The sequence below is a fragment of the Hyperoodon ampullatus genome (genome assembly GCF_949752795.1).
Source record: "Hyperoodon ampullatus genome assembly, chromosome: X".
In the NCBI taxonomy this organism is placed as follows: domain Eukaryota; kingdom Metazoa; phylum Chordata; class Mammalia; order Artiodactyla; family Ziphiidae; genus Hyperoodon; species Hyperoodon ampullatus.
Genome location: NC_136913.1, coordinates 3,668,817 through 3,682,187, shown reverse-complemented (window position 1 = coordinate 3,682,187; position 13,371 = coordinate 3,668,817). Strand labels below are relative to the sequence as shown.

General features: G+C 40.6%; 1 protein-coding gene across 2 annotated transcripts in view; it reads left to right on the top strand.

Moving 5' to 3' along the window:
- Positions 1 to 9,252, top strand: part of NLGN4X (neuroligin 4 X-linked) — a gene marked incomplete at its 5' end in the record, with an annotated part of 257,483 nt that extends 248,231 nt beyond the window's left edge. For both annotated transcript variants that reach the window (XM_079727600.1, XM_079727599.1), the window contains one exon: positions 7,625 to 9,252. In XM_079727600.1, coding sequence (XP_079583726.1) covers positions 7,625 to 8,474 — 850 coding nt within the window. In that variant the 3' untranslated portion in view covers positions 8,475 to 9,252. The remainder of the gene's footprint in view (positions 1 to 7,624) is intronic.
- Between the last annotated feature and the right edge of the window lie 4,119 nt (positions 9,253 to 13,371).

The following is a 13,371-nucleotide window of genomic DNA, read 5'->3' as shown; positions in this document are numbered from 1 at the left end:
GCTCTAATGAGAGGATGTGGGGATGCCGGGGATGTGTAGGGGGTTAGCAGGTACCATTCTTTACAATGATTCCAAATACTCTGGTGGGAAGTGGTTTCATGGTTTTGCAGTCTTAGGAAAAGTGTGGCACGTTTCTTGAGTGGAAAATATGTTGTACAGATACCCGCTTTGGACTGTTCCATTTTACAAGTTTGACCTAAGAAAGACGGTGGGAAACGGAGACGGTACAACCGTGCCGGGGAGAGATGCTTGTCTGTCCCCAAAAGGTTCTTTTTTCGACAAGGAGGTGATTGAGGTCCAGTCAGCAAGTATTTTTGAGTAACCCCTGTTTATTAGATTCCTAGGGCTGCTGCAGCAAAGTATCAAAAATGATGTAGCTTAAAACAACAGAAGTGTATTTCACAGTTCTGGAGGCCAGAAGTCCACAATGAAGGTGTCCGCAGGGCCGAGTTCTCTCTAAGACCCATAGGGGAATGTTTCCATGCTGCTTCTTAGCTTCTGGTGCTTTGCTGGCAGTGTTTGGTGTTGCCTGACTTGTAGCTGCATCTCTCCAAGCTCTGTGTCTGTCATACCGTGGCAGTCTCCCAGCACGTCTGTCTTTATACGGCCATCTTGTTCTTTTTTATCTTTACTGAAGTATAGTTTATTTACAATCTTGTGTTAATTTCTGCTCTACAGCAAAGTGATTCAGTTATGGACATATATATATTCTTTTTCATATTCTTTTCCATAATGGTTTATCACAGGATATTGAGTATAGTTCCCTGTGCTGTCCAGTAGGTCCTTATTGTTTATCCATCCTATATATAGTAGTTTGTATCTGCTAACCCCAAACTCCCACTCCATCCCTCCCCAACTCCCTTCCCCCTTGGCAACTACAAGTCTGTTCTCTCTGTGCCTGTGACTCTGTTCCTGTTTCATAGGTAAGTTCATTTGTGTCATATTTTAGATTCCACACATAAGTGATATCATATGATATCTGTCTTTCTCTTTCTGACTTATTTTACCTAGTATGATCATCTCTGGTTGCATCCATGTTGCTGCAAATGGCATTATTTCGTTCTTTTTTATTTTGACCATCTTCTTATAAGGGCAGCAATCATATTGGTTTAAGAGTCCATCCTGCTCCAGTATGACCTCATCTTTTTTCTTTTAATTTTTATTTTTTGGCCGGGCCGCACGGCTTGCGGGATCTTAGTTCCCCAACCAGGGATCGAACCAGTGCCCCCTGCAGTGGAAGCACAGAGTCCTAACCACTGGACCACCAGGGAATTCCCACTATAACCTCATCTTAACTTGACTGACTACATCTGCAATGACCCTGTTTCCAATAAGATCACACTGTGAGGTCCTGGGTGTTAGGACTTCAGTGTGTCTTAATTTCAGGGGGAAACAGTTCAATGCATAACCCCTTTTAAAGGCAGGACCAATGCCCAATTGTGTCATAGAACTCAGATATATAATGCCTGCCCTTGCAAAGTGCTGCCTTCTTTTGAAGCAAAAAAACTCACAGGAGCATTTCCCACACCATGGCCATGCCTATCGACTACATCACCATCCAAACCTATCATTAATTCCATAACATCTAAACACAAATCATGACTTACTTTTGTTAAAGCCACCTACTTTCTTTTTCTCTCACGTGTTTTGGGAATAAACTTTATATGATTTTCTTAAATGGAAAGCTAGGATCATTCGTCATCAATTTAACTGAACCATTAAAGAAAACTACGAAATCCACATAAAGCCATTAAATTCTCATTAGCTGTTCTTGCCTGCCAAAGGCTGTGAGATGGATTTTCTCTTGTTTAAAAGAAAAAATAAAGGAAATTAATGTCATGAGATGGTAGAGAAATGATAGCACCAAACCTGTAGGTCACCAGGACCTGTCAACGACTAAGTGAAGATTGGAAATGTTGAGTGTTCTTTAAAATGTTTTTTAAGATGTTGAGTGCTTTTTAATTTCATAACGCTATATTCCTAAAATCACTTTGCTTGGTGCCTGTGGTTCACGCCCCTCATTTGGGGAACACAGTGGTGGAGATGTAAAATTGCTTGGGCTTAATCCCTGGCCCAGTATACTCCTGTGGCCACTAGTGGTGCGTGTTTAGGATACTTTTGGATTTCATAAAGATGCTAAAGTAGCGGATGGGGAAGGAATAAGGACTTAGCTTGGAGGAATAGCTGTCATCTGACCAGAGTCCAGGTAGAGATCTCACTGTGGTAACAGGATATCGCTAATGGATGGCCTCGGATGTCAGTCTGAAAAATCTGGATTTTATCCAAGCAGGAGCTATTTTTATTTCTGTGGTCCACGTGGAGCGTAGCTGAAATCGTACTTGGGGATATTAATGCAATGAGTTTTCACAACACATTGGAAAGGTCGTTGGAATGACTCAAATCATCTTTTTTTTTTTAATTAATTTTATTGATTTTGGGCTGCATTAGGTCTTCGTTGCTGCACACAGGCTTTCTCTAGTTGTGGCAAGCAGGGGCTACTCTTCGTTGCAGTGCATGGGCTTCTCATTGCGGTGGCTTCTCTTGTTGCAGAGCACGGGCTCTAGGCGCATGGGCTTCGGTAATTGTGGCACGTGGGCTCAGTATTTGTGGCTCGCGGGTTCTAGAGCGCAGGCTCAGGAGTTGTGGCGCACGGGTTTAGTTGCTCCGTGGCATGTGGGATCTTCCCGGACCAGGGCTCGCACCCATGTCCCCTGCATTGGCAAGCGGATTCTTAACCACTGCACCACCAGGGAAGCCCTCAAGTCATCTTTTAAGGAAGTTACTCAGAACCTCCTCTAACCTGCAATGCAATGTGCAATTTCAAACATAAGTCAGGAGGATCCCATTTCAGTAGCTTATGGTTTAACAAAATATGGGGGATTGAGCAAAGTCTAGTGATTTAGGTGTTTGCCAATGGATGATATGGCTTATGAGGTGCTTGCTAGTTATTCATTGATTGATTTTAAATAGGGTAGTGGCATGATCAGCCCTGTGTGGAGGAGGATTTCTTTGTCCCTAGGGGGCTGCTAAAGTGGTCCAGGTGAGGAGAATGAGGCAGTATGGTGCCGGTAATGGAACAGCATGGGATTAAACCACCTCTCCTGTCATTAAGGGTCTATACCTTATCTGATGCCAGCAAGGGAAGAGCATAGGATAAACCATCCCTGATATCCCAGTGTGAGGTGAGATGCTTAACTCTGTTCTCCAGAACACATACTCAGGCAGTGACCCACAGAATACAATGGAATACACTTGAGTACCATCCACTGCTCCCTGTAAGCACTACGGAGACAGGAGTTTGGTTCTAAGAGTATCCTACCGTATGTCTAATCACAACACATGGCTGAGAAGAAAGGGTTACGTTGTGTCAGAACATGCTTTGCCGTGGTCGCTGGGTGGAACTTCACATCTGCCGCCCCTTGTAAACAGCACCCCGATGAGCCTGACTCTTCACGCGTTTGCTGAGATGAGGTGAACACTGGGGCTTCTTTTTATATGACCAGAGCTCACAGTCCTGACCTTACAGTAAGTAGGCTTAAGTGTAGATATCTCTGGTATGCCAATTTGTCGTTGTTGTTGTTAAGCACAGAAAACATAATGTGGGGGTGGTGTGTGTGGTAGGCATGGAAGGAAGGAAGGAGGGAAGGAAGGAGGGAGGGAGGGAAGGAGAGCAGAGAAGGAGGCTTTCGTCACTAGGAGACGGTTTCAGTAATCCAGGTGAGAAGACTAATCCAAAACAGCGCTGGGAAAGGACAGCGAAGCCAGGGCATTAAGTATTAGGCTAGACCTGAGGCTACTTGGAGAGTTTTGATAAACGAGATGTCATGTCTGGGAAACATGAAAACGAATCCCAGGGGTTACGAACGATGACACAGATCTAAACGCTTTGTCACATCCAGCCTCTTTGGGAATAGGCGGGACGGCGTTGGTTCTGGCCACTCCGTAGAAATCAGGTGCTCGTGGATCCAGGACCAAGGCAATGTGGGTTCTGTGTGGTGGGAGGTGGATAAAATGGGTAGAATGAAGGTCTCTACAGAAGATACGGCTGTGAGCGGTACCTTCACCCTTCTGTATGCAACGCCTCGGAGGCTCTTGGAATTCAGAGATGGGAAGGCCGTTGGCCGATAAGCCAATGTATATTACGTCAGAAGAGCAACATATATCCCAACATGTCGAAATACATTTGTGTAGGTCGAGTAGGTGGGATGACGTAGTTTTCATTGGTTTTCAGATGCCCTCTCTCCTTTGGATTTTGCTCATATCCTGTCATCGATTTACATTTCAACTTTTGCTCCATCTTTGCAAAAATCAGGAAACAGACAGGAAAGATGGGTTAGATGGAGTTGCAGTCAAAGCCTGGTTTTGAAAGTGACCTTTATTGCCCCAAAGTATTTTAAACTCAGTGAAGGAACCTCTCTACCAGTTGTATAGGACGGACTGAACACACACTTCTTGGTGCAGGAGGTAGTTTTCTTCTTAGAGGTCTAGGGACACATAGTCAACCACTACATGGTTTTAGGGGTAAGGAAAACCTTATACCATCCAAAGGAGCATCTCAGAGGGTTCACTGGTATTTTTAAAGCGATCATGTTTCCCATCTCCCGCAAATAAAATGAACCACAGGACCTTGGAGACGCATTTAACCCTCCACTTCTAAGATGATATCGCAAATGAAATATGGCAGGTGAAAATGTATGTTGAGGTGACAAGGAGTATGGATAGGTATTGAGGTTTTTATTAGAGAAAGAAGGTGTGTCTGTTTCATTCTCTCCTTAATCATTATCATCTTCAATTTTACTCATGGGAATTAAAACACGCCATGTGCTGAAGCAAAGTCTAAACAAGGCAGTGGTATCCCGCATAGAGATCTTACTGTCTTTGGGGTGTTCGACAGGGGAAAATGATGAGCCTTCATAAGCGCCGTGAGTTTATCTTGGTTTAAGGCTTCTGACTGTGCATCTCCAAGAACTTTGATAGATTGTATTGGGCTAAAGTATACTTACCGGATTTTCAAAATCCTCTATTCTCTGAGAACAAAATAAATGTGTTTCCTTACCTTTCAAATGTACACCGAATTCCATAAAAAATCGACAAATATCCTCCATGAAAAGACACTTTCTTTCCTAGATGCCTTCTCTTCAATAAAAGTCCAGTGCAACTAAAAGACCCAGTTCCGTGAAATCAGATCCATGCAAACATAGTAGGAATCCTCACTCCCTTTCGTTGCTTTTAGAACAATAAAAATCGATGACAAATTTCTCCGTGACAGATTCCAATTAAATAGGAATTTTCCAACAGTGTATTTCAGAAGACTCAAATAAAAAAACATGAGGTGCTATATGAAATCCAACATTTTTCGAAAACATATAAGAATATAAAAATGAATTAAAAGCAGATTATTTTCAAGTTTATAAATGAACACATAAATAAGAAAGCTCATAGTATTAAGACCTATAATTTTTTATATTTTATCATCTCACTAATAAGAGCACAGCAGTTAGTGTGTACTCAGTTATGTGGTAAAATTTCTTTGTCCTGCATACCACATATATAATCATATCTACGATCATATATATACCTATGCATCTATATATGTGTGTGTGTATATAGTATGTAGTATGTACTGTTGTATACAGTATACTTTTATACAGTATATACTGTACACAGTGTGTAATGTATGCACTGTGGTATACAGTATACTGTTCAACAGTATATACTATATATAATTAACAGTGTACCATATATACAGTATATTATGCAGCATACACTATATCTAGTATATTAGTGTACCATATATACTGGTATACAATATACTTTTATATAGCATATACTATGTAGAATATAGTATTAGGTATATTCTGTGGCTATATACAGTATGTTATTTATAGTCCTCTCTCACTAGCAATTTGTAGGTATTCTAATTTATGCATTGCAGAGAGGGATACTATTTATTGAGCTCTTACTACATGCCAGGAATTTTGTAGTTATTATTTAACCTTTCTCACTTCCTTTCCATCCCAGTATTCGTTTCCACTTTATAGATGAGGACAATGAGGCTAAGAGAGGCTTAAGGATTTGCTCAAGATTTCACAGCTTATAAAGAGGGAGAGTTGCAGAACTTAATGTATGGAAATGATTTTGACAACCTCAGACTGAGGGCTAAAGTCCTTCCTTTGGCAGATGCATCTGTTGGTCAAGTGCATCGTTTGCATCCTGCACACTACTTGGGAATGTCTGTAGACTTTAGGTCTTCCAGTGGGACTTTCTGGTTCCCCAGCCTTCTGATACATGAGCAAACAGGCAGTGGCTGAAGGCAGCTTCATAAGAGTGTTACCTGGAAAATAGAAGTTAGAGCACCTGGAGCAATAGATCTGAGCAAACTGGGTCTGCACATCTGAATGTTCAGTGTCAACTAGGTGGCATTATATCATGCACGATCTCAAATTTTCCAAACCAGTACACATTAAGATGAAACCTGTTTTACAGCTCACTTTACCAAGCCTAAAAAAAAATGGAAGAAATGAGAATATGATATCTTTGCAGGGCGGGGGGAGGTTGTTTGTTATCTTAAAAGAGTTAGTTGCAAAGATGTTTCAAGTACCATGTTTTGTGGAGAATCTTTCCATTTTGATGATTCTCCTTCTGCCTGTATCCACTTATGTAAATCATAGGAGACTTCTTAGGTTCATAGTTGCCATGCACACTTGAAATCTATAAAATCCCTCAATTTCTTGCATCGTGTGGTACTTTTCCTAAAATCCTTAGCTCTGCATATCTAAAAGCACCGTCTTACCAAACTTCTTAAATCGACGGAATGTTGTTTGATCTTCACGTGACTCCGTCTTCAAAAGGTTTCCAAGTACATACATATTTCTCTTTGTGAGAGAGAACGAACAATTGATGCATAATTTTATTTATCATCTTGTAATTACAAAAGCCAGTTTTTATTTGATTTTTAACATACATTTTAGTTGTAACCACAATATCTATTCATTTACCTAAGAAGCAATTCTTGAGGAAGAAAGAGAATGGCACAAATTTTGGACCATAGCCTCTAAATCAGGATTTCTCAGCCTCAATACTACTGACACCTGGGACCAGGTACTTCTCTGCTGTGGAGGGGCTGTCCTGTGCCCTGGAGCATATTTAACAGTCACCCTGGCATCTACCAATTCATGGCACCACCCTTCACTTATAACAACCAAAAATCATCTCCAGACGTTGCCAGATGCCCTCTTGGGGGCAAATCACCCTGGTTGAGATTTCTGACTCAAAAGTAGTTAAACTTGAAATGCTGAAAATTTTCCAAGACACATTTTTGGTTTCCTTCTTTATCATGGAAGATAATTGGATGCATTAAAAAAATGTAGAAGTGTTATGAAAATGTTCTCATACTGCCATCAGGAATTATTTTTAAAATAAAGGTAAAGGGATTTTAAAGAAAAGGCAAAATGGTAGCGCATCGGGATTAAAACACCATGTATTTGTTGCTACTTGAGTATTTTGTGCATATCAATAAACACATGAGATTATCTGATTGTAATTTCATTGTATTTGATTAAAATTTACTTGGGAAATGTGGAAGAGTGTGACCTTTCTCTTTTTTTCTCCCTTCTGTCCCCAGTGATCCTAATCAGCCAGTTCCTCAGGACACCAAGTTCATTCACACAAAACCCAATCGCTTTGAGGAAGTGGCCTGGTCCAAGTATAACCCCAAAGACCAGCTCTATCTGCATATTGGCTTGAAACCCAGAGTGAGGGACCATTACCGAGCCACAAAAGTGGCTTTCTGGTTGGAACTCGTGCCTCACTTGCACAACTTGAATGAGATATTCCAGTACGTGTCCACAACCACCAAGGTTCCTCCTCCGGACATGACCTCCTTCCCCTACGGAACTCGGCGATCTCCTGCCAAGATATGGCCCACGACCAAACGCCCGGCCATCACTCCCGCCAACAACCCCAAACACTCCAAGGACCCTCATAAAACGGGGCCCGAGGACACCACCGTCCTCATCGAAACTAAACGGGATTATTCCACTGAGTTGAGCGTCACCATTGCCGTGGGGGCATCCCTACTCTTCCTTAACATCTTGGCGTTCGCGGCGCTGTACTATAAGAAGGACAAGAGGCGCCATGAGACACACAGGCGCCCCAGTCCCCAGAGAAACACCACAAATGACATCGCTCACATCCAGAACGAAGAGATCATGTCCCTGCAGATGAAACAGCTGGAGCATGATCACGAGTGTGAGTCCCTGCAGGCTCACGACACGCTGAGGCTCACCTGCCCACCAGACTACACCCTCACGCTGCGCAGGTCCCCCGACGACATCCCACTTATGACACCAAATACCATCACTATGATTCCCAACACACTGACGGGGATGCAGCCTTTGCACACGTTCAATACCTTCAGTGGAGGGCAAAACAGTACAAATTTACCCCACGGGCATTCAACCACTAGAGTATAGCTTTGCCGTCTCCTTCCCCTCCCTCTGTGCCTCCCCCTCAGCCACATCAAAGAGAGGAAGAAAGAAGCAGCATCTCCAAACAAGGAATGTTTGGCATAAGACAAAAAAAAAAAAACAAAAAAAAGCAAAAAAAAAAGCAAAAGGGCAGCCGCCGTGTCCTTGCAGACCCTTTCCATTGGCATTTCCCAGTACAACGCGATCAACTTCTGACCCTACGAAATGTGAAACGTATACATTGCTGTTACAATACTGCTTTAAGATCTCCACCATCCAGCAAACTTTAGTGCAACTAGGACATCGAAGTTTCAAGGACCTGGATGTTTCCAATGTGACCGTAGAAGCTGACACTCCTGGAACTCAGCCGAGGACACTTTTTTTTTTTTTAATTACAATTGAAATAAATAAATAAAAGTTCTTTTTGTGCCATACGACAGATGGCTCTACTTAAGTGAAGAAAGAATCTATGGGCTTTTACCCAGCATATGGAGGTGTAATCCAGAGAGAAGGAAAAGTAGAATTTTATTATTAAAATAAAAGAACTGACTATGCAGTTACGTACATAGAGTTCTGTGCAAAGAGATGCCAGCCTGAACTCTATTTAAGAAACTTTGTAAAAATAAAAATTAAAAAATGTGTATAGCTGTGCGTTTAAACAAACACACACAGAGAGAAAAACAAAAAACTTTTATTGGTGTTTTCAGTTTGAAAGAGCTTTTAGCAAGATTGTGCTTTCCATTGTGGTCTGTATGTATATAAATCGATATATACATTAGTCATATCACCTCTGTCTCCTCCAGGACAAAGGAGGGTTTTCTTCTTAATTCCTTGTGGCCAACAGACATGGGGTTTTCTAACGTGTTTCATTTGTAGGAGGATGTGATTGTCACACAGCGGACCTAGACCGTCTGTTCGACTAGGCTCTCCCCTTTTTGGGCTGGAAAGTGCATGCGACAGCATTCTTAGGAGACCGTTATTTTTAGGAAAACTTTCATTTTTGTGTGTTAAGCCTTCATGAAGTTGCAACCCCAGGATGGATCCCCAACGTGGAGCCTATTTAAAGCTTGTTGAATTAGAAACACGCACGCACATGCAGAGTGACCGCGGTGGGGGGGAAACAGAATACAAGTCTCGTTCTGTAGTTCTGGTTCTTTGAATCTGTTGAGGAAGAGTTGCTTCCCATCCCAGGGCCCTGCCAAAAAGGAAAAGAAAGCTTGTCTTTGGTAGGACCAAGCTCTGCTGAGTCAATACAGCTCTGTATTCCCCAGCAGCTGCAGAAGGGTTTGGCTGATGAAATACCTGCTCAGCTTAGCTAATCAGATTGAAAGAGGGCATGTGTCTTTCCTTTCTGTTTAAGCAGTAAGTCCCTTATTTATCGGTAAGCAGGGATTTTTATTTTTTATATCACTTATGGGATAAAACATATGCTTGTCTGAAACTATTCCATTTGTGGATTTGTGTATCCGTCACTGATCCATGAGTATTACAGAGAGAAAACAAACAAAAGGATAGAACATTAAAAGTGCTTTGCATGGGATTTCCGGGAAGTTAGGATGGCTTCACTGTCAAGATAACACACAGAAATATTCAGTCATTTTAAATTGGTGAGACAGGGATGAGAAGTTTGTCCCTCTGGCACTTTGTCGTTTTCTCATCCTTTTAATTTTCCTTAAGGAATCTTTTGCAAGTGTCCTAAAGTGGAAGGAAAAAAAAATAGTAACCATGGTGACTTTATGTTTTGTCTTTCAAAAATTATTGCAACACTGGGAAATAGTAGCCAAAGATATTTGAAGATAATGTTTCTGGGCATGGTTCTCGTGGAAACCCAGCATTAAATGTCTTTGCCAAGGTGGACATTCTCCACAAAGTCCAAATTCCTTGTCTCTTTGTATAATCTTTGATTATTGAACCCCTAAGCTAAAACTGTAGCAATGTCTATCAAAGTGTTTGAAAATGCCCCCCCACCCTAGAAAAAGAGAGTTCTTTTAAAAACGCATACAGATCATCCAATAAATTCTGTTGTTCATCTTGGTTTAAATTTAAGAGTGATTCTCTGTGTATACATATGTGAAATATAATCCCAACTTTGCATAGAGTGAAGCATCACTCCTGCAGCTAGAGGTGTCATGGGTACGATTTTTGTTCATCGTTTTTTAAAGCTATAGTCAGGCCATTTCTGCAAGCTGTATATTACCCCAGCTAAGCTACGACGAATAGGCTCTCCAGGAAACTACAAAGGACGTGACGCTTGGCGCCATTGTGGGTCCGGTATGTTTGTGATGTGAATTCCAGTATTTGTTTAGTATTTCCAGTTGTCTTCTGCTAGCAATATGCACAGTAATGTATCAGGCTTGTGACATTTGGATAAGGAAAAAAAAAAAGTTCTTGTTAAGTGAATAACTTTAGCTTTTACAAAGGATTATGATCAAAAGCAATTTAATACACCTTAAATGATATTTCTACATGGAAAGAAGTTATAGAATCTTCATAGAGTTCTATGAGAATAAAATATACTTGCTATCTATAAAAAAGAGAAAAAAATAAGAAAAAAAAACATAAGTTAGAAAAAAACTTTCCTAGGCTTTTATTCTTGACCTTCACTGGCACGCAGGGTTTAATGGTTTCTTGGATTATTATTTTGCGATTTTGTTTTTGATTTTGCCTTAAGTAATGATAGAAGATATATATGGCTGGACACATATGTATAAACTTTTCAGCAGCATTTTTAATAATAAAATATCACAGTATTTTCTAATGCTTTGTGCAAATAATTATGCGTCCATTCTTTTTTTGTAGGTGGCCTATCATATTTATTTATTTTTCCGTCTTTAGATGTCTTTTTCATTTTAAAAACTAAGCGATACATGTGACGTAGGTGATAAATGGCACACTCAATTAGTAATAGCTCAGTTTCTTGTGGTTTGTCCTCATGAACAAGTTTTGTGTCCCCGCTAGGGATTTTCTTCTGGCCTGACATTGGAGAAAGGCACTCTGGATGGTGAAACTCATAACAAGAGGATGTTCCCTGAAATGGAACACGTGGGTTTATTAACTTCAGCCACTGCTTCTTCTTATGTTGCTGGGGTTTGAGTTGTGTTTGTTGTCACGCCTTAAATCTTTCTAATAGAGAGCCTTATTTGAGTAAATCTCTGACAGCAAGAAATTTATTTGAGTACAACTGGAGAGGCAGAAACTTACTACCATACTGATGAGACCTAACTTGTCCAGTCCTCACATGCACCTGGTCATTCCTTATCTTAACAGTCACAATAGCCCTAAGGGGCAGGCACCTGGATTATTTCTATTTTAAAACCAAAGATGTTGAGAATCAGAAACATTAAGCTTACAAGGCAGCAGCAGAACTCAGATTCAAAGGAAGATCGTGTGTTTAGAGCCCAAACTCTTCACCAGTGAAGGATGCAGCACAAATTTCTAACTCAAGTTCATGGATGTCATGATAATATTAGCTAATTATCAGATAAAGGAAAACAGCAAAGACTGTGACTGCTATATTCGAACTCTGAAATTTTTTTTTACCTGTTGGACTCAGGTCGTTTGCTGAATGTGACGTACACAGGATATATATATATATATACACACACATATGTACACATATATACATACATATTTATATATTACATACAAATAAATATATTAATAATATATAGTGTATTTATAATTAATTATAAATATTCAAATATATTTATAAAGTATAATTTTATAATTATATATAATAGCTATACTATATGAAACATTTATATACATTTGTATATAAAATAATACATAATATACCATATATGTGATATAATATGTATATTTAAAACATACATTTTATATTACACATATTACAGATATGTATATATATCACATATCATGTTATATATACGTATTATAATTCTAGTGCATACGAGTCATCTCATACAAAATATGTTTACATAAATGTAAATATTTAAGTAACTATTTTATAAATATGTAAATATTTCATGAATACATAAACATGTCATATCTATTTAATGGGAATGCCATTTTCGTGGCTTTAAAATTAGATCTCTAGCAAATTTCTGAAAGAGGGGAGTCATTTTTCACCATTTGATGCATTCTGAATGGCCATTCTGAATAACTCAACAAATGGTCATAATGTATGCATTCATTCATTCATCTATTTATTCTTTGTGCAAATGTTTACCAAGCTTCTCCATCACCCCAGCTCTGTGCTGGGGCTTCTGTTAAAAGTGAAAGAAGAAGCTCTCTCCATCCTAGGACTCGAAGCAGAGAACAGGGAAGTACAGCCAGGGAGCAGCTGTAGGTGTTGGAGATGGTACCCAGGGGGCCAGTGGGAGTCTAGACACAGCCCCTTAACCTCGTCTGCAAGGGGCGGGCAGTGCTCTATAGGAAGCTGCCCCAAACCACTTCCCTCCAAGTATGTGGGCATCCACGCAGACAAACCAATGATGGTGGATGCTTCGGGAGGGCAGAACTCCACACCCTCAAAGTGAGAAGACTCGGGAAGCTTGGGGAACCATGGCTTTTTTTGGTCCTGGCTGGAAAATAGAAGGTGTCACCAGGAAAGGTGTGGGGAAGGAGCATCATCCAGCTGATAACGTGCCTCAAATCACAAGGCATGCTGTGTGCACCTTGTCCTGAATTCAAGCAGCAGACGGTAAAAGATGGCGCACAAGTGGTGTGAGCATATTTGCGATTTTTATCAGTGCTTCTCAAACGTTGTTCCAAGGATGTGCTGACATCAGGCTACAGGGCAGATTCTGATCCAGCAGGGATTGCGTGGGCTGGAGTCTCTGCATCTCCAACAAACCTGCAAAATGATGCCAGTGTTGCTGGTTCCCAATTATCCCCAACTGTTTTGGGGAGCAAGATTCGAGAGTGTCCCCTCCAAAAGCAC